At 37.3% G+C, this 27574-nt stretch overlaps 1 protein-coding gene across 1 annotated transcript; it reads left to right on the forward strand.

Annotated features, from left to right (window-relative positions):
- Window positions 1-516: 516 nt before the first annotated feature.
- Window positions 517-24773, forward strand: LOC127682334 (vomeronasal type-2 receptor 1-like). The gene is made up of 6 exons (XM_052178700.1): window positions 517-758; window positions 10404-10695; window positions 13247-14116; window positions 19054-19284; window positions 22328-22451; window positions 23791-24773. Exons 1-6 carry the CDS (start codon window positions 517-519, stop codon window positions 24771-24773), a joined length of 2742 nt encoding a protein of 913 aa, XP_052034660.1.
- Window positions 24774-27574: the final 2801 nt, after the last annotated feature.

Raw genomic sequence — 27574 nt, forward strand, 5'->3', positions numbered from 1 at the left:
AAGGGTAGGAAGGAGAATGTTTGAAAATGAGCAGAGAGGAAGAGTAGGGAACCTGGAATCATGATACATTGACCTGGAAACAAGAAATTTGTCTCTGAGTGAGACCTAGCAGGCAAGGGGGAAGAAATGGCTGGAGATCTGGCTCCACAGTGGAGTGCTATCTGCCACACACAAAGTCCTAGGAGTTGGCTGCAGTGAGACTTGATGAAGCTGCCAAAGCCAAACAAGAGGGAAGAGTTTCTACAGCTTAAGATACCTTTCAAACTGAATCCCACGATTCTGTTATTCATCATTGCAAAGCATACAGGATAACCAGGTGCCTCCTCTCAGAGGATCTCTCAGCTCCTATTCCAGACCCATATATTGCAACTGATTGTGGCATCTGTGTCTACAACATGAAATTATTTAGTAAGGAGCAGCAAGCAGGTTAGGCACATACACACTCCAGCACTCCAGCACGGTGCTTCCTTAAAGCCCGTGTCACTTCAGCACCTCCATTTCCCTCAAGCTCAACACATGAAAATGGCTATAAGAAGAAAGTGCTTGATTCTGGTATTAACTGTATTTTTGTGGGTTGAATTATATGCTGAATATGAAGACCAGAATGTGACATGCAGGTTGCTGCGCAGATTTAATTTGACTGGCTATGTAGAAGCTGAAAACCATTCTGTTGTTCTTGGAGGACTATTTCCTGTTCACTATAGGACCATGCCAGTAAGTGACTCGGATGAGGAAATCGAATCGCCCATGTGTGAGGGGTAAGCCATTGTTAAATCTTGGTGTTTGTCTGTCTTTTGCTTTTTTGTTTCTGTTTTTCACCTTAGTTTGGGTGGCCTGAAAAGAGTGGATAGCTTGGAGACTGGATTTCTGTTAAAGTTCTCACGCATGCACTTCCTGCCTTTATCTCATGCTGGGGACAGCATACAATGACAGGGACTGCCTGCAGTATGCTGGGATGAATACTTCTCAGAAGCCTGTGGCAGCTCCTTGTAAAAAAAAAAAGAAAGAAAAAAAAGCATGGTGTCTGGAACCCTGAAAAGCAGGAGATACATCCCTCCAGGAGACCTGCCATCTGAAATAGGGAACTGACTGTAGTAGGCCAGAATGGAGACATCTTAGTAGCAGTTCTTTGTAAAAAACAGTTGTTCCCATCTCTCCTAACCTCATCAGTGGACAATGACTGTATAGTTTTCATTTGCATATGACTGCTTTTCAGTTGGCCTTGGTATGAATAATTATTCTATTATATCTGATTTTCTTACTTCTTTCTCTTTCTGCTCTGGTGAATTATGTGAAACTAGATGCTCCTTGATATAATGAATCTTAAATGATTAAAACTTGAGGCATGGGGCACAGCACAGCACAGACCTAATGGCCCAGGTGCATGCTATGTGCTCTCATCTTAGAAACAATGTAATAACTGCACAATGGTAGTTCCAGATTAATGTTTGACTTACAAAAACAGTTTGAAGAAATTATTAGAGAATGAATTAGAGCCAACATTAGGACCCCAAGAAAGTAAAAATCTATTGAAGTTATGAAATGAGTTTTACACAAGATTTGAAAGTGGTTACTGGATAAGTATAGACTACATAAAATTATATATTAGTAAAACTAAGTCAAATCACTGGGACTCTTAAGAGAGTCATTGTGTGCAATGTGCAGGAACAGAAAGCTAGAATAACTACTCGGTTAAGAGTTAACTTGATTCTTTCTGGCCACTGCCTGGTAGCTTTGCTGATGTCATTTATCATTAGAGCTTCACATGAAAATGCAAATTGCTGGCCTTGTAGATCTGAACTCTGAAGTATATAATAAGGCAAAGCTATAGTTTAAATAGTGATAAGTTTGCAATTATTATTTTGGTTACAGGCCTGGGAATAGGGAAGCTTGAAATTTTGGGGGAACAATTCTAATTCTTGATTCTTTGTAGGATGTGGTTACTCTTTTGAATTTGATTTGGCAATGATTATACAATTTTTTTTCTACCTGATTTTGGAGTGTCAATAAAAGACTGGGGCATGAGAAAGGCTAGAGAGCTTGAGTGGATCACGAGAATGTGGAGAGGGAGGGAAGAGAGAATGTGAGGTGTGTATAAAGAGTGTGTGTGTGAATGAAAGGAAAATGCATGTGGTGTGTGTGAGATGTGTGTGACGTGTGTGTGTGTGTGTGTGTGTGTGAGAGAGAGAGAGAGAGAGAGAGAGAGAGAGAGAGAGAGAGATGGGGGAATGCACAGAGGTGTAGGAATGTGGGAGTTTAAGAAAAGAAAAGTGCACAGTAGGAAAGCAGAGTGCGCAGGAGAAGGCAGAGTGTGTGCAGCCCCAAGCCATGAGTGAATGAGCAGGAGAGAGCAGAGAGTGAGAGACAAGAGAGAACATTCAAGCCTTGAAAAATTGCTTGTCGGCTTGTACCTCAAATGTAGTCCGTGTGTATTTATGATGTGCCTTCCTGATATCCCTGCTTCCTGTTGAGAATTCTAATTATATCTTCCTTTATCTCAGTTTATAAAAGGAGTGGTTTTCTATGCTAAGGTTTCAGAAAATCACTCCTCAGAGATTCTCTTGGACCAGCAGCAGTAATATCTAAAAGCTTGTTAGGCGTGCAGAACTGGGGTTGCACACCTCATCTGCAGAAGAGAATCTCCACGTGCAGAAGACCTCTTGGTGTGTGCGAGCACTGAGGTTTGAGAAGCACAGGTGCTGCACAGTGTGCTGAAGCTTTACACACTCAAGTTCAAGTGTGCAGTCTGGGAGCGCTGCTTTGTGTCTGAGGAGGTGTTCCTGATAGGTTGCTGACCTGCAGGAAATCTTCTCTACCTATTGATGTCTCCTGCAAGATATCATATCAAACATGAATTTCTAGTACTTAAACATAGCAATTAGTGTTAGAAAAAAAGTTGGGACAGGACTAATGTCTGCTAATAAATGTATCTTACACACAAAAACACACTCGGATTAGACATAAAAATAATGACAGAAATTAAAAGAAAACAAGAACAATAACCTCCAATAACATTGTCATCACAAAACTGCATTATTATATTTTTATATCCATTCTCAGTGTTTTGAAAATAAAGTTTCAATAGTATGAGGGTAGCCCAAGGTACTAATTATATAGGACATAGTAACTTACACAGCAGACTTTTCCACGGTGCTATGTGGTCATTATAGCTGTATTGGCAGTTTCTCACATCATTATATCTATATCAATCACAACTCCATTCCTTTTATGCATGGTCCAAATCCAAGTTATTACTGGAAGGAGCAATCTTTAGTATGGTTGTTGAAAAAGTGAGATATGCGATGAGTCCATAATTAATACTTTCTTCATCTCTCTAAAAGACTTCCAGTTTGAAGGTGAAGGGCACAAGAAGAAGTGAGTGATGACTAATATCACAGCAGCAGATTCATTACATGGTTAAAGCTCTCACCTCTCTATCATAACGCCCCACACTAAATTTCCACTAAATAATTTTAATTACTTGATTTAGACTCCAGTCTTTACTGGAACTTTGGAAGTATATTTTCAACTAAAGGTCAGATGGGAAATTCAATAATACCTTTTTATTGATATTATTTTTCTTTTTGGTTAACAGAGATAGGTCTTACCATTAACTTTAGGCTAGTAAATTACAATGTAGACTAGGCTCACCTTGAAAATGTAAAATGTCTCGTCATCCTGCATTATGCTGTGATTACAGGTATGTACATCATATCATAGGTTTTCAAATATTTCAATATAAATTCTTTGACCATTACAAATAATTTTGTGGATCTGGAGAGGTGGGTTAGTAGTTAAGACACTGGTTGCTCTTCCGGAAGACAATGGCTTCAATTCCCAGTACCCACATGGCAACTCACAACTGCCCATAACATCCTTCCACAGACATATAGGAAGGCAAAACACCAATGAACATAAAATAAATCAATTATAAAAAGGAATTAATTTTTTATATTCTATAATAGAAATGTGTGAGAAGTAAAAAATATCCTCTGAAAAAGTTAATTTTATCACTGTGATTTTTTAGGTATATGCTTAATATTTAGAATTATGAATTGAGTGTATACTCTTCAGTCTTAAATTTTTAACATATTTCTTTAATATTAGTTCTATATAATTCATTTCCACCATTAATATTTTACAGTTCCCTTATTTGCACCCAGTTCCAATGTTCTCCAAGTAGTTTACACTTTCTTCATGTAACACAAATTTTCCTAATTTGAAAACCCCATCGGGGAATGGGAAAACCTGAAAGGCGTATAACATTTGACATGTAAATGAAGAATATATTCAATAAAAAATTCAGAATATTAAAAAAAAAGAAAACCTTATAGAAGACTTACTTTATATAGTATTCCAAAGCTACGGTGGATCTAATCTAATGTTACTTTCATTGTGTCATCATTTACTTAATCATAACTGCTTCATGAATTCAAGATAGGGTTTGGAGAAATTTCATTTGGAAATCAACAATTTTTCCAAGATAGTAGTTTCAGGTGGCCATGGATTAAATTATATAAAAGAGGAAAATTTATATTTTCTGAAAATATTATAATAAAATGATATAAAGAAGAGAACATTTTATATCTTGCTTTGGTTAAGGCACACACGTGTGAAATTTATAAAATGTTTGAAGAAATAATGATACATCATATGTAATAGTACTGTGAGATATATAATAGAAACTAATGAATGAAGAAAACTGCCCCCAAACCTCACCTATTTACTTGGAGATGTTTTCCTTATTAATCTTGAAAGGGCCCCGTCTCTTCTATGCAGTTTTAATTATAGTAAGAGGCCTACTGCTCATTTTAATGCCTCTTCTATTCACTCTTATGTATCATTTCTCTCTTCAATGATTTCTGAAAATAGAAAATGTCCCTACACAGCAGAGAAGCCACCACTGGATACTGAAGTCTTTTCTGGTTTTTCCAATATTGTAAATAATCTAGTTTGGGGCAGATAGCTTTTTTCCTTTGGGAAGAACTAAATATTTTTTTGACTAACGTAAAAATATAGTTATAGGCTCAAGGCAGGTAGATATTTTGTGGATCTTGAAATAAAATCTATCTTAATATTGTATGTGAGCTATCTGTCTGTCTGTCTGTCTGTCTGTCTGTCTATTGACTTTACATGCTGATCACCATGCTTCCTCTTCTCTAAGAATTCCCCTCATATGGCTTCTCCCCATAACTTTTCTGTTTGTTTGTTTGTTTTTATTTTTTCTTTTTATTAGATATTTGCTTTATTTACATTTCAAATGGTATCCCTTTTCCCCGTTATCCCTCCGAAAACCCCCTATCCCATCTTCCCTTCCCCTGTTACCCCCTAATTTCCTGACTTGCATTCCCCCATTCTGAGGAATTGAAACTTCACAGGACCAATGGCATTTCCTCTCACTGATGTCTGAAATGGTCATCTTCTGCTACATATGTAGCTAGAGCTCTGGGTCCCTCCATGTGTACTCTTTGGTTCATCAGGCTTAGTACCTGGAAGCTCTGGGGGTACTGATTGGTACATATTATAGTTCCTCTTGCAGGGCTGCAAACCCCTTCAGGTCCTTGGGTCCTTTCTCTAGTTGCTACAATGGGGACCCTATGCTCAAGCTATTGGTTGGCTGTGTACCATGGGTATTTTGATCCACCTTCCAATAAGGATCAAAGCATCCACACTTTGGTCTTTTTTCTTCTTGAGGTTTCATGTGGTCTGTGAGTTGTGTCTGGGGTATTCCAACTTTTTGGGCTATTATCCACTTATCAGTAATTGCATGCCATGTGATTGTATTTACATTTCAAATGGTATCCCTTTTCCCATTACCCCTACGAAAAACCCCTATCCCATCTCCCCTTCCCTTGTTCCTATTCTTTTGGGATTGGATTACCTCACTTAGGATGATATTTTCTAGCACCATCCATTTGCCTAAAAATTTCATGAACTCATTGTTTTTAACAGCTGAGTAGTAAGTACTCCATTGTGTAAATGTACCACGTTTTCTATATCCATTCCTCTTCTGTTGAAGAACATCTGTGTTCTTTCCAGATTTGGATGCTATGAAAATAGTGGAGCATGTGTCCTTATTGCACGTTGGAGCATCTTCTGGGTATATTGCCAAGAGTGGTATAGCTGGGTCCTCAGTAGTGCTATGTCCAATTTTCTGAGGAACCACCAAACTGATTTCCAGAGTGGTTTTACCAGTTTGCAATCCCACCAGCAATGGAAGAGTATTCCTCTTCTTCCACATCCTGTTCAGCATTTGCTGTTCTTTTTCACCTCTGAGAATGTAGAACTCCCCACACCCATGTATTAACTCACCCTTGACCAAGCCAGCTTAGTCAGTCAACAGGGTCTCAAGGGCAGGAGTGAGGATTGAAAAGAAAAAGACAATTAGATAAACGTTATAACATGACTTCAGCCAAGGCTGAGGCTGAAGCAGCTTTAATTTTTCTCAGTCAGCTTTTATATGATTCTAGGTACTAGCAGAGAATAGGGTCAGTTCTCAGAACAAAGACAAAGTGATTAAACAAGGCAATGAACAAAGAGATCCCACCAGCAATTAAATTAAACAAAGCAATAAACAAAATCTCCAAGACACTGCATCTGGGAGCTTACCATGATTACCAACACAAAAGGGAAGTATTCATTTCTTGGCTGTATTTACCTTGATCCTGGCATTAGCCCAAATGTGAATATACTTATCTGATTCTACTTCTTCCTCCAGGACCCAGTGACAAGTACTTGGCAAATTTGTATGAGCAGTAAATTTCTATAAGTGACTCCAAAAGCTCTCCACAAACCCTGGCACATCAAGTCACTGCAAGACTAGAAACATTCTTGTCACCTGAGGTCAGAAAAAGTAGCCCATTTAAGGGAACTGGATCCACAGGCAGGCAACAGAGTCAGGGTCAGTCCTTGGTCCAGGATTTGGGGGACCATCATGAAGTCCAAACTGTATGTCTGCTACATTGTCCAGCAGCCCAAGTCCAGACGTTGTATGTGCATTGGTTGGTGGTTCAGTCTATAGGACCACTCAACTGTCAAGGTTAGTTAATTGTGTTGCTCTTCTTATGGAATTCATATTCCCTCCAGGTTCATCAATCAGTCCCCACCTCTTCCACAAGATTTCAAATTCAGTGTTGGCTGTGGGACTCCACATCTGTTTTGTTTTGGCAAGGATTTAAGAGACATCTGGTATTGGTTTAATTTCGAAATGAATACAGGAACCTCAAGTCACTGCAAGACTATGTACATCCTCTCACACTGAAGCCAGTAGGAAGAAGGGTCTGGGCACATGCCTTGCAGACTTTAAGAGACTACAGACGCTGGCACAGACTACTATACCCAGCAAAACTTTCCATCACCTGAGATGGAGAAAACAAGATATTCCATGACAAAATCAAATTTAAAGAATATCCCCAAATTCAACCTTTAATAAGCACTAGAAAAATTGAACTCCCATGTGGCTAATTACATCCAAGAAATAATTTCACCCCAGTAAAACCAAAAGAAGAAAAACACACACATGCTCTATTAACACCAATATCAAAAAAGAGGGAATTTCTTGTGATTGGACATTAATATCTCTACACACCTCAAAAACAAAGATATTACCTCAGAAAAAAGGGCTGAAAAAGGTTTTCCAAGAAATTAGAAACAGTAAACAAGCTGGATTAGCCATCTTATCTTACTTTTAAAAGATACTGCAGAACTTATATAGAAGATGTATAATGTCATTCGAGCTTGGAAATTAAGTAACAAGATGGTAAATAATATTCTGTTCTGGTCTCTTCTGATAACTGCTTTTCCTTAATTGTGTCACCTCCCTGACTCTGTCTTTACATTACTGATCTAGTCTATACTTGAATATTTTTCTACTTCTAGTGTCTTTCTCTAGTTGTAGTAACTTCTCACCACCTGTCTGTGTGCTGTGCTCTCCTCAGTTCTCTATCATCCTTCAAGCATTTGTGTACCTATTATAGTTTAGGAAACACAATCTTTGAATTTCTGTGCTCATACAGCTAGCTTCATCCCAGATTTGTTTTGTTCTGTTTTGTTTTGATTTTATATATATATATATATATATATATATATATATATATATATATATATATATATATACATATATATATACATATACATACATACATACATATATGTAAATCTGGATAAAGAAACAGAAAATAGGTTCTTCATTACTGTATTTATAGTATACAACATCAGGGGAACTCAACAGCTGAATACTAAATGAAAAGCAAATCTAAACCATAACACAAATTAGAGAGACTGGTTTGGGAAGATGGTTCATTTCTTAAAGATCTTGCCTTACATGAAAGAGGACCTGAATCCTAGATACACCCAAACCACTTGGTGTGGTGCAATCTGCTACAGAAAGGCTCAGTAAACAGAGGCAGGAAGTCTAGTAGGGCTTCATGGAAGCCTGGGATAGCTACGTCAAGATGCAGGATCAATGATGCACCCGGTCTCTTACAATAAGGTGGAGCGTGGCCGCGGACTGCACTGCTCATTGACATTTATCTCCACAAATTACCGAATGTGCATTCACAATGATAAAAAGGAAAATTCAAATTGTTAATAGTAAGCACATAAATTACTTTTAGGTACATAAGTTACAGTATTTTCTAAAATAAAGATGTCAAATTAAATAGTACAGACAGCTACAGAGAATAGCAAGAAAACAGTTATTCACATACTTGCTTTGCAGTTTGGCTAAAGTATGTTTAGAATTCAGGTGAAAATGAGGATGAGAAGAGGAGGTTTTGGTGTGGTTTCATGAAGAAGACCTTGAAAACAATATGGTGATATGCTACACGGAGCAATATGTCCCTTTGTAACAAATGCCAAACAAACAACCCAAAAAAAGAGGATGCTGGTATTTATGTTTTTACATGAGAACAGCAAGAAGACAGCTTCAGTTAAAAATATCTCAAAAATAAGTGGTATGTTATAATTGAAGCATAAAATACAGAAATTTAAATGCTGACTTTAATAACTTGTGTCACAATTTTAATATATTCAAATTATTTCTATTGTTCTAATTAATATTCAGAAAGAAAAAGGTCCAGAAGGAGAGAATAATTTTGTTTCCAGGGACATTCCATGAAGTCAGATAGCATGTTCTACGGGATTGTTAGGTGTGATTGGTTAAGAGAAATGCCAGTAAAAGGACAATTTTGAAAAGAAATAACAAGAAATTTCTAAATGTAGAAGCATAAACCAGATATATAGAGCAAGAAATGTAACCTAGTCACATAAAGACTTAAAGCTTTGAGAGGCACAGAAAGCTGAGGCACCTGTTGTCCCTTCAACAAATGCTGTAATCACTCACTTAACTGAAGATTCTTCCCTGAAAAGCTTCCCCCTTTTCCTAACCTTCTTCTTTTTTTTATTGCCAACATTTCTTTTTTTTTTATTCGATATATTTTTTATTAACATTTCCAATGGTTTCCCCTTTTCTAGCCCCCCACTCCCCGAAAGTCCCATAAGCCCCCTTCTCTCCCCCTGTCCTCCCACACACCCCTTCCCACTTCCCTGTTCTGGTTTTTCCCTATACTGCTTCACTGAGTCTTTCCAGAACAAGGGGCCACTCCTGTTTTTCTTGTACCTCATTTGATGTGTGGATTATGTTTTGGGTATTCCAGATTTCTAGGTTAATATCCACTTATTAGTGAGTGCATACCATGATTCATCTTTTGAGTCTGGGTTACCTCACTTAGTATGATGTTCTCCAGCTCCATCCATTTGCTTAAGAATTTCATGAATTCATTGTTTCTAATGGCTGAATAGTACTCCATTGTGTAGATATACCACATTTTTTGCATCCACTCTTCTGTTGAGGGATACCTGGGTTCTTTCCAGCTTCTGGCAATTATAAATAGGGCTGCTATGAACATAGTTGAACATGTATCCTTATTACATGCTGGGGAATCTTTTGGGTATATGCCCAGGAGTAGTATAGCAGGAAGTGAGGTGCCCAATTTTCTGAGGACCCGCCAGACTGATTTTCAGAGTGGTTGTACCAATTTGCAACCCCACCAGCAGTGGAGGAGTGTTCCTCTTTCTCCACATCCTTGCCAACACCTGCTGTCTCCTGAATTTTTAATCTTAGCCATTCTGACTGGTGTAAGGTGAAATCTCAGGGTTGTTTTGATTTGCATTTCCCTAATGACTAATGAAGTTGAGCATTTTTAAAGATGTTTCTCCGCCATCCGAAGTTCTTCAGGTGAGAATTCTTTGTTTAACTCTGTACCCCCATTTTTTAAATAGGGTTGTTTGGTTTTCTGGAGTCTAACTTCTTGGGTTCTTTATATATATTGGATGATCCTGCTATATAAAGATTTCCTAACCTTCTTAGTGGTTACTGGCTCACAAGTCCTTTTCCTTTCCAGGTTTAACTTCCGGGGTTTCCGCTGGATGAAAACCATGATCCACACCATCAAGGAGATTAATGAGAGGAAGGATATTTTGCCTGAACACACTCTGGGCTACCAGATATTTGACAACTGTTTCTCCACCACCAAAGCAATGGAGTCATCTTCAGTTTTTCTAACAGGACAGGAAGAATACAAACCTAATTTTAGAAACAGCACTGGAAAATTTCTAGTTGGAATTATTGGAGCAGGAGGATCACATATGTCAGTTGCTGTTTCAAGAATTCTACTGCTGTATGAAGTACCTCAGGTATTGTGTGCTATGTGCTTATAAAGAAACACTGTGCCAGGAGGGATAGCACATGTCTTTGATTCTGAAACTTGGGAGGTATGCACCCAAAGCCAGCCTGTTCAGCAAAGTGAGTGCCAGCACAGTCAGGGCTGTTGAAATTGGAAATTCTGTCCTGAAAAGACCAGGAGAGAGAGAGAGAGAGAGAGAGAGAGAGAGAGAGAGAGAGAGAGAGAGAGAGAGAGAGAGAGAGAGAGAGAGAGAGAGAGAGAGAGAGAGAGAGGAGAGAGGGGGGAGAGAGAGAGGGGGAGAGGAGGAGAGAGGAGAGAGAGGAGAGAAGAGAGAGAGGAGAGAGAGAGAGGAGAGAGAGAGATCATGCAGAAATAATTGCAAATATCTATGAGGTCCAGAAATAGCTGCATTAAGCTACAGAGGAGACAGAAGGGGGTCCAGGTTCTCCCAGTTACTGTTCAATCAAGCCCTGGTAATGTGAATCACTGCCTATTTAGAAGGACCTTGAAATTGCTCAAACTGCTGGAGCATCATGCTTGCACATGGTCACTGGACTCAGAGCAGTGTGTGGAACACAGTCCCAGGCCATTCATAAATACTTGGTAGTTGATTGGTAGTTGGAATAAGGCACAGGTTTTCTTTTGGATCTTTGTTGATGCTTAAGAGTCATAAGCAAAATCATCATACTGACATGCTAAAATGAGATTGGGGTTTCACATTAGCTAACTTAATAGGTTATTTTAAACCCAGAGAGATTGACAAATGTAAATACAAGAATAAGTAATTACAAATCATTAATTATTAGGATGATATAAAGATGCAGAATTATTTCAAAGCCTGTGTCAGCATATATTGATATGAATGCTGAGCAAGAGTTTTCCTGATCCTGAAATGATGGCAGTTTTTCACTCACCTTTCCTTCCTCCATCCTATAGTTCCCTCCTCTTTCCTTCCTTCCTTCCTTCCTTCCTTCCTTCCTTCCTTCCTTCCTTCCTTCTTTCTTCCATCTGTCCAACTTTCCTTCCTTCCTCCCTTTCTGCCTCTTTCTTTCTTCTTTCTTTCTTTCTTTCTTTCTTTCTTTCTTTCTTTCTTTCTTTCTTTCTGTCTGTCTGTCTTTCTTTCTTTCTTTCTTTCTTTCTTCACCTTTCCAATCCTTCCTTCCTAGCTTCCTTCCTTTTTTCCTTTTCTTTTACTCCAGATAAAATCTAGGGACTGGTTCATTGTAGACAAATGCTGAATTAATTACCCACAATGGCAGTCAAATACAGTATTTAACTTAGAGAGCTTGAAATGTGAGTGGGAAGAATAGGAAAGGAAATTACTGTTGAAAAGAATGCAATGAAAGGTAGGTGACTTGGCATATATCTTAGGGATGGGCTTCATGCAGCTCATCCAAATTGCAGCTGCTGTGAGTTCCATCTTCCCCAAACTCTAATAAAATAAAAGATAGACTAAAAACTTTTAGATATACTTCTTTATGAGGACTTTTAATACTGCTCATAAAAAAAGAATAAAGTAAAATTTCTGTTTAACATATTAAAAAACTAAAAAGCATAGTTTATCAAGATGTTAATTTTCTTGTGGAAGAAACAAAGACTGAGGAGGTTCAAGCAACAAGATTTTATATGATAAAGAATTCACTAGACCTCAGAAACTCATATCATTCATGCCTTCTTGATGAGGTTCATTCCATCGAAATAGCTTCTGCTCTTTGTGTGGTTAGAAAGGAAAATACAAATATTAGAAGGTAGAATAAGAGGATAAAAATGACAGAAGAACAAAAACAGGAATAGTACAGTATAAATGAAGGAAGCAATTGGGTCTTGAGCATCACAGAATAGTACACTTGACGTGATACCTTAAGAGCACGAGAGTGGAGCAGGGAGTAGGTTACATGCTTAGGGTACATGTTAACGATTGAAGGGTATGCTAGAGCAAAGATACATGAAGCAGTGTCATGAGCATGTGCTCACCTGATCTTCATGCTTTGGTCTCCCTAAATGTTAACTGCAAGGAGGACTACTAAGCAAGTAAGGAAAGCTTTACATTTACCTGACAATGTACACTAAAAAGAGAGTTTCTGGTAACTTGTTGGACAAGAGTTTTTATTCTTCTGATTTGAGTAATCCTTTCTATCATGTCTCTTCCATCAAGTTTTAGGATCTACCTACTCAGGGATCCTGAGGGCAGGAAACAAAAAGACAGGAGAAAGAATATAACAAAATTAAGGTATCAGAGCAGGAAGATGTAAAAAAAAAAGTGCAAAAGGAATTCCCGACACTGCTGTGGTCTCACTCATGAAAACTAGTGATAATAAGTGTCTTTAGCTTAACCATTGGCAGCCCTGAAACTTTTTTGCTGATAGAGCAACAAAAGTCTTGTCAAAATTGTCTCAATCCCCACCTAGTAAGTAGAAGACCCAGTAGAAAGTCATTGTCTACAGAATGATGTGAGGGCAAAGTAATCCCTGTTCACCTACCTCTCAAATATTCTGAAGCTGTCATTTTCATTTCATTTTTGGCTCCTACTATCCAGTAACAATAAATATTTTCAATTTTAGGTGAGCTATGCTTCTTCCTCCCCAATTTTTGGTGACATTTATCACTATAAAAATGTTTTTCGCACAATACCCAGTGATAAGTTTCAGTCTGAGGCCATGGTGAATCTGATTAGACACTTTGGTTGGGTCTGGGTAGGTGCTATTGCAGTTGATGATGATTATGGAAAACATGGAGTAAAATCATTTAGGGAAAAAATGGAGACTGCCAACCTCTGTGTTGCTTTCTCTGAAACCATTCCAAAAGTCTACTCCTATGAGAAAATGCAAGTAGCTATTGATGCAATAAAGAGTTCCACTGCCAAAGTCATTGTGCTTTATGCAACTGACATTGACCTCAGCCCCTTTGTGCTGGAAGTGATTCATCATAACATAACTGACAGGACATGGATAGCCAGCGAAGCCTGGATTACCTCAGCTCTCATTGCAAAGCCTGAGTATTTTCCCTATTTTGGTGGAACCATTGGATTTGCAATACCAAGAAGTGTTATACCAGGACTAAAAGAATTTCTGTATGATGTACACCCTAGCAAGGATCCAAATGATACCTTGACCATCGAATTCTGGCAAACTGCTTTTAACTGTACCTGGCCCAACAGCAGCGTGCCTTACAATGTAGACCACAGAGTGAATATGACTGGTAAAGAAGACAGATTGTACGACATGTCTGATCAGCTCTGCACTGGAGAGGAGAAGCTGGAGGATCTGAAAAATACCTATCTGGATACATCTCAGCTAAGAATCACAAACAATGTCAAACAAGCTGTGTATCTTATGGCTTATGCCATGGACCGTTTAAGCAAAGCTGACATAACAGAAGAATATAGGGAAAGTATAGTATGTCCAATTATCCCTGACTTTGAGTCTGAGAAGGTATGTTATTTGACTCTCTGATGTAGCATGATATAAAATCAAGTTTTTCCTCCCATGTTCATAACAATGAAATAGCTGATTTTCTTTCATCTGATTTTGCACCATTAAAACTTGTCTGGATGGCTTGATTGTTCATTTTCAGTCCTCATTTCTTAACAATTTACAAGGTTTGTTGTCAATGAAAATTAATAATGTATTTTACAAAATATACTGTTATTATTCACATCAATGAAATGTAACTGTGTCTAGAAGTTAAGTATGCTGTAGTGATTCTGGTTTCCTCCTTTGGTCTGTTCCCCATATACAATATGCAACCTGTAATCTAATATCACTACTTGGATAATGTTAGGCAAACAAATTTATGTCTCTTCAGGTTAGGATGAGTCCTGGATATAATATACAATTTTCCTTTCACTCCAGGTCATTTGTCTTAACAATTCTTCTTATCTATTTAAAGACTAGAGAATTAGGTCTTCATACAATATAACAAGAGCCATACAAATGGATAGATGTTCGGAGATAAAAACTAGCATCTCTACGATGTTACGACTTTACGAAAGTCCTGGTATCTAGGATTTCATATCTACTGTGCCTGTACTTCATCATCTGTCAAATTATTCATGTTTGTTCAATGGTTCACTAAGAGTGTCCCCCTCTGTATTTGTCAGGTACTGGCAGAACCTCACAGGAGACAGCTATATCAGGCTCCTGTCAGCAAGCAGTTTTAGTCATCCACAATAGTTCCTGAGTTTGGTAACTATATGGGATGGATCCCCAGGTGGGGCAGTCTTTGTATGGCCTTAACTTCAGTCTCTGCTCCATATTTTGTCTCTGTATCTCCTCCCATGGATACACTGATTCCCCTTCTAAGAAGGATTGAAGAATCTACCTTTGGTCTTCCAATTCTTGAACTGCATGTGTTCTGTAAATTGTTAGGTATTCTTAGCTTCCGGGCATATATCCACTTATTAATGACTGCATAACATGTGTGTTGTTTTGTGATTGGGTTACCTCACTCAGCATGATATTTTCTAGTTCCATTCATTTGACTAATAATTTCATAGATTCATTTTTTTAAAAGCTGAGTACTACTCCATTGTGTAAATGTACCACATTTTCTGTATTATTCTTCTGTTGAGGGTAATCTTGGTTATTTCCAACTCCTGGCTATCATAAATAAGGCTGCTACAAATATAATGGAGCATGTGTCCTTATTACATGTTAGAACATCTTCTGGGCATATGCCCAGCAGTGGTATAGCTGGTCCTCAGGTAGTACTATCTCCAGTTTTCTGAGGAACAGCCAAATTGATTTCCAGAGTGGTTGTACCCGTTTGCAATCCTACCAGCAATGGAGGAGTGTTCCTCCTTTTACTCATCCTCACCAGAATCTGCTGTCACCTAAGATTTTGATCTAGCCATTCTGACTGGTATGAAGTGGCATCTCAAGGTTGTTTGATTTTCATTTCGCTGTTGACTAAAGATGGTGAGCATTTCTTTACGTGCTTCTCAGCCATTTGGTGTTCCTCAGTTGTGAAATTTAAATGTCTGAAGAAAGAAATCAAAGAAGATCTCAGACCATCTCTCATGCTCATAGATTAATATAGTAAAAATCTTGGTTCAATGAAATCCCCATCAAAATTCCAACTTAATTCTTCATAGAGTTAGAAAGAGCAATTTCTAAATTCATCTTGTATAACAATAAACCCAGGATAGTGAAAACTGTTCTCAAAAATAAGAGAACTATGAGGGGGAATCACAATCCTGGACCTCAAGCTGTACTACAGAGCAATAGTGATAAAAATCTGCATGGTATTGGTACAGTAACAGGCAGGTAGATCAATGGAATACAATTGAAGACCCAGAAATGAACGCACACACCTCTTGTCACTTGATCTTTGACAAAGGAGCTAAAACCATCCAGTGGAAAAAAGACAGCAATTTCCACACTTGGTGCTGGTTCAACTGACAGTTAGGATGTAAAAGAATGCAAATCCATCCATTCTTATCTCCTTGTACAAAGCTCAAATCCAAGTGGATCAAGGACCTCCACATAAAACTAGATAGACTGAAGCTAATACAAAATAAAGTGGGGAAGAGCCTTGAGCACATGAGCACAGGGGCCATTTTCCTGAACAGAACACCAATAGCTTAGGCTCTAAGATCAAGAATTGACAAATGGGACCTCATACATTGCAAAGCTTCTGTAAGGCAAAGGACACTGACAATAGGAGAAAACAGCAACCAATAGGTTGGGAAAATATCTTTACCAATCCTACATCTGATAGAGTACTAGTATCCAATATATACAAAGAACACAAGAAGTTAGAATCCAGAGAATCATATAACCCTATCAAAAATTGGGATCCAGGACTAAACAGAGAATTCTCAGTGGAGGAATACCGAATGGCTAAGATCGACTTAACTTTAATTTTTAGGTTGTACCACACTGCATTCAGTGCTGGCTGTTCTTAGTCTCCCAGGTTACACTCTTCTTTCTTTGAATCTAAAAAGCTGATAAGTGTATCAATACAGAGTATTTTTTAAAGAAACCATAGCCATACACAGTATTTTCTTCTGTTTCAAGATTATTCTACCAATAGAGAAACTAGTAAATGTTTGAAATTCTGTTATTCACTTGGACATTTCTAAATTATACTGTCTTTTTTGTCTTCTCCTTATTTTACTTCACCTGTTCCTTCTCCTCACTCATCTCCTGAAATACATTTTGTGCCTTGTATTAGTCTGTGTGGTTATGGTCATACCCAATACACACCTGGCATTACTAAATTCTTGAGAATTGGGTGATGTTAGAGAAATGTGTCCTACCATCCAATAATTTCAAGCAAGTGAAAATGTAGGAAGGTGGATGAAGGGCAGGGTCAGACTGTGGAAGTCTTTTACCATTTATTTGATTGACTATTGATAAGGAGTAGGAAGAACACTTAATGGACTTAGCATAACAGTTAACTTTTCATGATTTTTGACATATATTTCATGAAAATTGAGAATAGAGAGGAAAAGAGTCAGAAGAATACATGAGGCCAGATAACACAAGGTAGTAAATAGTAGCTAAAACACTTTCGTAATACATCTAGTTAGTAAATTCGTTCAGGTACATAGCCTTAATTCCTATTATGAAGATTAAGAAAAATAATAATCTTCTCTTTAAAAACAAAGCAAATAATGTTTGTTAAATGTATGGCTTGCTTGTGATCACAATATTTAAAAGAACTAAATGGCTCCAGATCCCAGTCTTGCTGGTCTGTGGAGAGCTTGGGACCACATTAGATCCTTGGTTGAGAAATCCAACTGCAGCAGTTAGGGCAGATGAAGATCAAGGATATGACCTGTGTGATGGATTTCCTTTCTCTTAAAGAAAGCATGCTCTTACCTACCTAAAGTTAATGAGGTCAGGTGTGACTTAGCAAAAGTTTTCTCATTGAGAAGAAAGGATTATTCCCAATGTCTCTTTTATTCTATAGATTTAACAGTTCTATAAACTATTGTACCACTGGCCATGGCCATTTCTGCATAACAGCTTACATTTCAGAAGCATGCTCCCAAGACAATTTCCTACTAAACTTTTATAGCCAAGCTAAAGTGGACTTTTCCTAAGAAATGAAGAATCTCCAATTTCCTAAGTCAGTCAGCCATTACCTCCTCTATGCTTTTTTCAACATTCTTTCTACAGTAGCAACTGTGATGTGACAAAACTTTGCCTGTGGAGATGCAGCACACAGACCTACTCACACATGGTAGGGAGCACATTCAAACACCACCAAACACCAGCTCAATGGAGCAATGGATTTTATTGGGGTAACTTAACGGAATATGGGTGAGGAATTAGGTACTGGAGCAGAAATTATTCTCAGATAGATGATTACTCTAAGCAGAAATTACTCTAACACCCAGGCCCACCCCAGCATGAGTACCAGCTCACAAAAACCTTTGAACCTTGAGAATAGCACCTCAAAGATGTGTCCTTCCCTAGTTGATCTAAATAACTTCCAGGCAGCTCAGGAGGTTTCTGTTTCTGCCTAGGAGACAGACTGGTCTCAAGAGTCTCTTTGCACCTTGTTTTGTCTGAGTCTTCTTTGCACTTTAACACAGTCTGAGAAGGACTCTCAGCTTTCCTTGCTCACTCTGTCATGGTGTTATCTAGTGAATCTTTTCTGTTTCATGGACTTCTTAGAGCTATTTTGAGATATTTACTACTTAAAGAGCTTCCCTGAAACAATGAAATGTTTGAATTTGGGAGTAAACAGTAACACAACAGCAACAGCAACTTATTGAAATTAACTTTTAGCACCTGGCTTTCTACTAGACTGAGATTTTCAAAAGAAGGAAATACTTGTGAACCTTTGAATCTTTATATAAGGAAAGTGAAATAAGGGGATTGAAATCATTCTAAACATTTTCCTGTTGTTGATATGGAGATATTATACTCTTAAACCATAATATAAGCTTATTTTACATTATCAAATACATGCAATTTTAGTATACATCAATGGCATATTAAAATTGACCAAAGTCCAAAAGAAAAATGGGTAAAATTAAATTTCATAAATTATTTAACCTAATATGTTTAAAATATCATTTAATGTGTTGTAATAATTTAATGTTATCATATTAAAATAATAATGTGAAATTTTTTATGAGATAGATTGCATTTTTAAAACTTTATAACCCAGTATGCATATTACATGCATAGCATATGTAAATTTCCCCAAACATTCTTTCTGTTTTTATTACCACCTGTAGCTAGAGGATATCAGAGTTGGTAAAATTATCAGTGTTACAAAAAAAAAAAAGAGAATACTATGAATTATACACGGAATCAATCTACTTTCTTTACAAACTTTATTTTCTAAATATTTAAATGCTTACAAATTATTTTTTCCACTTCTTAACTCTTCTCTTACTCCTCATTATTAGCTACGAAATCACATTAAGGAAATAAAATTTACTACCCATGATGGAAGCAAAATAGAGCTTGATTCCAATGGAGACATGAAAAATGGATATTATGATATCCTCAATTGGCAGATGGATGGTACTGGAGAAATCACTTTTGTGAAGGTTGGAGAATACAAATTCGCAAGTTCAAAATATGAACTTGTTCTTCCAAAGAACTCAGAGTTATTTTGGAACACTGAATCTTCAAGGGTTAGTTGTTCTGATATATTTTTGTTTATTTAAAGAGAGAAAAGTGTATTTTTTCGGGAACTAAATAAATGCAAAACACCTAAATCTTTTACCATATTCCAAATCATTTTATTTAATGTAGCATATGGAATTTTTTATATAGTTGTTAGGTCTTCTTTGAAGGTCTGATAAAATTCTGCACTAAAACCATCTGACCCTGGTTTTTTTTTTTTTTAATTTGGAGACTTTCAATGACTGTTTCTATTTCTATAGGGGTCATGGGACCTTTTATATGGTCTATCTGATCCTGATTTAACCTTGGAATTTGGTATCTGTCTAGAAAATTGTCCATTACCTCCAGATTTTCCAGTTCTGTTGAGTATAGGCTTTGTAGGCGGAACTGATGATTTTTTTTAATTTTCTCAGTTTCTGTTGTTATATCTCCCTTTTTATTCTGATTTTGTTAATATGAATGCAGGCTCTGTGCCCTCTGGTTAGTCTGGCTAAGGGTTTAACTATCTTGTTTATTTTCTCAAAGGACCAGCTCCTGGTTTGGTTGATTCTTTGTATAGATGATTTTGATTTTACTTGGTTGATTTGAGCCCTGATTTTGATATTTCCCTGCCATCTGCACCTCTCATGTGTATAAGCTTTCTGTTATAGAGCTTTCAGGCATGCTGTCAAACTGCTAGTGTATACTTTCTCCAGTTTCTTTTTGGAGGCGCTCAGAACTATGAGTTTTCTTCTTAGCAGTGCTTTCATTGTTTCCCATAAGTTTAGGTTTTTTGTGCCTTCATTTTCATTAAATTCTAAAAAGTCTTAGATTTCTTTCCTTATTTCTTCCTTGACCAAGGTATCATTGAGTAGACCATTGTTCAGCTTCCATGTGTATGTGGGCTTTCTATTGTTTTTGATGCCACTGAAGACCAGCCTTAATCTGTAGTGATAGGAGGCAAGGGATAAATTCAGTCTTCTTATATTCATTGAGGTCTGTTTTGTAACCATTTATATGGTCAGTTTTAGAGAAGGTACCATGAGGGGCTGAGAAGAACGTATATTCTTTTGATTTAGGATAAAATGTTCTATAGATATCTATTAAATCCGTTTTGTTCAAAACTTTTCTTAGTTTCACTCTGTCTCTGTTTAGTTTGTGTTTCACTGATCTATCCATTGATGAGAGTGCAGGGTTGAAGTCACCCACAATTATGGTGTGAGGTGCAATATATACTTTGAGCTTTAGTAAAGTTTCTCTTGTGAATGAGGGTGCCCTTGCATTTGGAGCATAGGTGTTACAAATTGAGAGTTCTTCTTGGTAGATTTTTCCTTTGATGAATATGAAGTGTCCTTCCAAGTTTTTCTTGATGTCTTTTGCTTGAAAGTTAATTTTATCTGATATTAGAATGGCTACTCCACCTTGTTTCCTGGGACCCTTTGCTTGAAAAATTGTTTTCCAACCCCTTACTCTGAGGTAGTGTTTGTCTTTGATACTGAAGTGCATTTCCTGTATGCAGCAAAATGCTGGGTCCCATTTATGTATCCAGACTGTTATTCTATGACCTTTTATTGGGGAATTGAGTCCATTTGTTAAGAGATATTAAGATATAGTGATTGTAGCTTCCTGTTATTTTTATGTTATTATTTTTGTTTGTGTGGTTATCTTCTTTTGGGTTTGTTGAAAGAAGTCACCCCAATAATTGTGGGTGACTTCAATTCTTTTCTTGCTTTTTCTAAGATGTAGTTTCCTTCCTTATGTTGGCATTTTCCATCTATTGTCTTTGTAGGGCTGGATTTGTGGAAAGATGTTGTGTAAATTTGGTTTTATGATAGAATATCTTGCTTTTTCCATCTATGGTGATTGAGAATTTTGTTGGGTATTGTAGTCTGGGCTGACATTTGTGTTCTCTTTGCATCTGTATGTGATCTACACAGGATCTCCTAGCTTTCATGGTCTCTGGTAAGAAACCTGGTGTAATTCTGATAGGTCTGCCTTTATTTGTTACTTGACCTTTTTCCCTTAAGGCTTTTAATATTCTTTCTTTGTTTAGTGCATTTGCTGTTTTGATTATTATGTGACCAGAGGAATTTCTGTTCTTGTCCAAAATGTTTGGACTTCTGTAGGCTTCTTGTATGTTCATGGGCATCTCTTTCTTTAGCTTAGGGAAGTTTTCTTCTATAATTTTGTTGTAGATATTCACTGGCTCTTTAACTTGTAAATCTTTGCTCTCTTCTACACCTATAATCTTTAGGTATGGACTTCTCATTGTATCCTGGATTTCCTGGATGTATTGGGTTACAAGCTTCTTGTGTTTTGAATTTTCTTTGACTGTTGAGTCAATGTTTTCTATGGTGTCTTCAACACCTGAGATGATTCTGAGATCTCTGTTTTGAGATATATCACAAAACATATTTTATCAGTTTGTAAATATTTATCTCTCCAGATTGATAAGTATATACCTGGTTTATTCTGGAGTTCACATGCACATCCATGTAGAATATAAAAATACAAAGAGGTCTATACTTGCTATTAAAATTTCTAGATGTAGTGAGCCACAATCCAAGTGAAGCTAAGCTTTCTCTACATTATCAGTTTACATTAATAGTTCACATTTGTTTTAAATTTTTTTGCCAGCCAATGAGGATAGATGGCTAAGTATAATAAAAAATATTTTGCTATGCAACTGATGAAAGAAATATCCTTCAGAAGCTGTAGATCTTTATTAGTGTCACAGATCTCATCAAATCAGGAAGAGTCCTAGCAAACTGTCCCGTCTAAATCATCTCATGTAATGGTAATTTGGTCTTGATCACCAAGGTGATGAAGAACTATCATTACAGATAATTTGGCATTTCCATAGTCAATCATGAGACAGTCCTTTATATGATCTTCTTTCCAGGCTCTCCATATTATCATGCTTTGTTTGCAATATTTGCTTAGAATCCTGAACTCATCTCCTTTATTAATGGGAGACATGTCTCCATGGATATACAAATCAATTTTTTTTTCCTTTTCAAAAGTGGAAATGTTTCAAGGCCTTGTTATGTCTACCATCTGTATCTTTTCTAGATTCCAGATTCATTCTGCACAAAAGTGTGTCCTCCAGGGACCCGGAGGGGAAATCTTCCAGGACAACCCCTGTGCTGCTTTGAGTGCATCCCCTGTGAGGATGGATATGTGTCAGAGAAACCAGGTAGAGATGGCCGCTTTTTCATGAGTAGTAATGCAATTAGATGAAACATTTTCTACCAAAGACATCCTAGAAGTCATTTTTATAAAAGATATAAGCATAAGCAATGTATGGCAAAATAATTAGCATCTATCAAATTGTTAAATTTTATTTGTAGTGTGTATGAAGGAAAATATTGTTTTCACTACCATGTGCATATGGAAACATCAACGAAAACACATAAAATATGAAATATGAATAAAGTCATAAAATCTTTTAAGTACTTGTTTTTGAAAAAGACTGAACACTAACTAGGAGAAAGTCTTCAAATTGTCCTAAGATTCTAAGCACTTAGGAACATGCATTGCACAGTGGCTGAAGCTTGGATTGCTGGGACAGTCTGCTCAGTTGCTACTCAGTGGAGGTGACATAGACAGATTTTCTTTCTAGAAATATGTTAGAGCGGGTTTATTTATATTTCTATTCATTTTTCTGTTGAAGAAACTAAAATGCACTTGTCTTTTGTCACATAGCCCACAAGAATAATTATGTGAAATGACAAAATTCACATCAAAATGATCTGTGATGGAAAGAAGTATACTGTAAACTACACAACTCCTTGATAAAGGTCCCACAGCCTCCACAAAGAATTTCATCCAGAGCAGTGCAGATCATGTGTCAGAGTAGTTGAAAGAAATTTTGTGTTTTATCTAAACCTTAAATTAACACTGAGTCAAACCATTCCATCATCTGCCATGATATCACCTCAACTAGATTTCCTTGTTAACCTTTGCTTGCTCTTAGAGCCTCTCTCCAATCTTAGCCTTGTTAGCTCAGGGGGCAGGATTCATGGTTTTGTTTTCCATACCATCATCATCCTCATCACTAAATGAATGAACATCTAGAGTAGGCAAATACATGACTCTCCTACATGAGAGGATATTACATGAAAAAATGAAAACACAAGGGATTTAAACAGATGTGTACCAGTCATTTAGAGTGTTTCATATCAGAAGCTGTGACTTTCTCATGTCTGGGTTGTTCTCAATTTGAGAAAGACACAGACATCTTTATTCGACAGAAAGAGAAGAATGAAAAGCTCATCAATATAAAAATACAATTTGAAAACAACTCAAGTTGAGAAATGATCATTTCCTGATATTGAAAACAACTTTGAATCAGTCACAGCATCTGCACCAAGGCCACTTTTATAATAATAATTTTAGATATTATATAGATTTTATAATAGATTTCCAGTAAACTCTGATCATGTCTTAAACTGTCCCAAAGTGTCCACAGTTAAATGTGACAAACTTATTGAAGTCAATAATCAATTATCTAGGTTTTTATTTTTCCTCACTAGGCCAAAGGCTATGTAATCCATGTGGTGAAGATGACTGGTCCAATGAGGAGAAGAGCAAGTGTGTGCCAAAATTTGTGGAATTCCTTACTTATGATGAGGCTCTGGGGTTCACCCTTGTCATCCTTTCCATATTTGGGGCTCTTGTGGTCTTGGCAGTGACTGTTGTCTATGCAATCCACAGGCACACTCCATTGGTGAAAGCCAATGACCGGGAGCTAAGCTTCCTCATTCAGATGTCTCTGGTTATCACAGTGCTGTCAACTATGCTGTTCATAGGCAAACCATGCAACTGGTCCTGTATGGCCCGCCAGGTCACTCTGGCACTGGGCTTTTGCCTTTGTCTGTCTTCCATTCTAGGAAAGACTATTTCACTCTTTTTTGCATACAGGATTTCCATATCCAAAACTCACCTTATATCCATGCATCCTATTTTTCGTAAACTCCTTGTCCTGATCTGTGTTATAGGAGAGATTGGTGCATGCACAGCTTACTTGGTGTTAGAGCCTCCGAGGATGTTAAAAAACATTGAACCTCAGAATGTAAAGATCATCTTTGAATGCAATGAAGGTTCTATAGAGTTTCTGTGCTCCATATTTGGGTTTGATGTCCTTCTGGCTCTGCTGTGCTTTCTTACAACCTTTGTGGCTCGAAAGCTGCCAGATAACTATTATGAAGGGAAATGCATCACTTTTGGGATCCTGGTCTTTTTCATTGTCTGGATCTCTTTTGTCCCTGCTTACTTGAGCACCAAAGGCAAATTCAAAGTGGCTGTGGAAATATTTGCCATTTTGGCATCCAGCTATGGGTTGTTAGGCTGTCTATTTCTTCCCAAGTGCTTCATTATCTTGCTGAGACCAAAGAGGAACACTGAAGAAACTGTTGGTGGAAGAGTCCCCACTGTTGACAGGAGCATCCAGCTGACCTCAGCTTCTGTGAGCAGTGAGCTTAACAGCACCACAGTGTCCACCGTTCTGGATGAGTAGAGCTGTGAGCTCTAAATGGCAGGCAAAGCTGGATGACAGCATAACTCAATCTTCTCCTTAACATTGTTTTTCAAACACCTGCCTTTTGGCAAGGATTATATTATGACATCATTGAAACTGGAAACTATTCCATTACAATATTTTATGGTGATTTTAGAATAGATGATATGATAGATATTACTTGTCTGAAATGATAAGGAAAAGGTGAGGAAGATATTATAGAAACTTATTTTCTTCTTTAACACGTAACAGGAATAGGAAAATATTCAAAGGTATGCTGGGATTTTCTAGGAAATCATATGTTGCCTTATTCCATAAGTGGCAATGTGTCAGTTTGAAAACATTCTTCTCAGAAGCAAAAACAAGGTGAATTAATATGACAACATAGCAGTAATATCTTCTATAGAAAAGATCTTGATTTCAAAGAAAGCTTATAGTTAGTTACCCAGAACAAATAAGAAGATGCTAGTTTGAAGGGAAGAATTCAGGAATATTTGGCATGAAATTTTGCAGAGTAAAGTAGAATTTAATTGTACTGTGCAATGTTATAAAACATTTCAATGTCCTTTTCTTTTAGATAAATGGCATAGAGACATAGATGTTAGATACATAGGTATACAGACAGACAGACAGACAGACATGCTGATAGACAATAAATAGAAGAGGATAAAAATACAATTTCTGTAAATACTGACCAATTAAAACTACAGGGAAATATTTGAGTTGAGATTTCCCACAGGAGCAGATTTTCAGCTACAATCTGTTTGTCATTTATATCTCCATAAGTAATGGAACTTGTTTCCTTTCAAAAGAATGGAAAGTTTCATGTGTAACTTTAGAGTCTTAGAGTAAAATTTTCATCTAAAATAGGCTCAATCTAACCTTTGTTGATTAAACACATATGATTGTTACAAAACATTCTTATTACATCTAAAATAAAAATTTCTTCTTGTAAAAATGACTATAGCCTAATTTATAGTGTTATTTTTCTTTGTAATCCATGACTTACAAAATATTACAATACATACTAGAGCATTGAAATATATTTTCTTTTTGGGAAAAAGTCTAAGTAATTTTTCTTTTAAAAAAATCTCAGTAATTGTGTGTGAAATTCCTTGTTGTGGCAGATCATTTGTGTGGACATTCACTGGGCATTGGAGAGCAGATTAGAATTGATTCCAACAGGTTGAATCAAAATTATGTGGTAGTTGCCTTAAGAAGTAGTATGAAAATTAATCACAACAAACAAAATTGCAAAACATCGTTATTTTTATTCATGCTTATTATTTTATGTTTATGTGGTTTCTTTTCTTTTAATTAATTAATATTTATACTCCATATTTTAATCCCTCCCACTTCCAATCCACCTTCTGATTGTTTTTCCTCCCCACACCCCTGTCTCTACGTGGATGTCCCCACCCCCCACCCCACCTGACCTTTTAACTCCATGGAGCCTCCAGTCTCTTGAGGGTTAGGTGCATCATCTCTGAATGAATGAAGACATCCTGAGTTTTGCAGGCAAACAGATGGAACTAAAAAATATCATTCTGAGTGAGGTAACTCAGACCCAAAAGGATAAGCATGGTATGTTCTCACTAACAAGTGGATGTTAGAAAGTACAGAGTACCCAAGATAGAGTCCAAAAAACTCAAAAAGGTCAAGGAGCTGAAGTGTCCAAATCAGAACTCCTCAGCCCCACTTGAGAGGGAGAACAAAGCAATCACAAATAGGGAAGGAAGGAGGGACTTGGGAGGGAAAGTGAATGGGCCAGAGGAGGGAGTGGGGGGAGAGTAGAACATGATCTGGTATTGGGTGGGGGGAAAAGTACTGAAGCCTTGAGGGTCAGCAGAAAGAATGGAAACAGGCAACCTCTAGAGAAGGAGGTTGGGGGGACCCTCAAGAATGCGCCAGAGACCTGGGAGGTGAGAAACTCTCAGGACTCAAAGGGAGGGACCTTAGATGAAATGACCAACAGTAGGAAGAGGGAACTTATGGAGCCCACCTCCAGCAGGAAGAATGGGGATCAAATGAGGGAGAAGCGGGCCTTCCCACAGTTGTAACTCTGACCCATAATTGTTCCTCTCTGAAAGAATTACAGGGATGTGGAGGTCCTTGATCCATTTGGATTTGAGCTTAGTACGAGGAGACAAGGATGGATTAATTCGCATTCTTCTGCATGCTGACCTCCAGTTGAACCAGCACCATTTGTTGAAAAGGCTATCTTTTTTCCATTGGATGTTTTCAGCCTCTTTGTCGAGGATCAAGTGGCCATAGGTGTGTGGGTTCATTTCTGGATCTTCAATCCTGTTCCATTGATCCTCCTGCCTGTCATTGTACCAATACCATGCAGTTTTTAACACTATTGCTCTGTAGTATTGCTTGAGGTCAGGGATACTGATTCCCCCAGATTTTCTTTTGTTGCTGAGAATAGTTTTAGCTATCCTGGGTTTTTTGTTGTTCCAGATGAATTTAAAAATTGCTCTTTCTAACTCTGTGAAGAATTGAGATAAAGCCAGATACTCTGAAGCTAATAGAAAAGAAACTGGGGAAGACCCTTGAGGACATCGGTACAGGGAGAAAGTTTCTGAACAGAACACCAATTGCATATGCTCTAAGAGCAAGAATTGACAAATGGGACCTCATAAAATTACAAAGTTTCTGTAAGGCAAAGGACACCATCAAGAGGACAAATCGGCAACCAACAAATTGGGAAAAGATCTTCACCAATCCTACATCAGATAGAGGGCTAATATCCAATATATATATAAAGAACTCAAGAAGTTAGACTCCAGAAATCCGAA

Source organism: Apodemus sylvaticus, chromosome 4 (assembly GCF_947179515.1).
Source record: "Apodemus sylvaticus chromosome 4, mApoSyl1.1, whole genome shotgun sequence".
NCBI lineage: Eukaryota > Metazoa > Chordata > Mammalia > Rodentia > Muridae > Apodemus > Apodemus sylvaticus.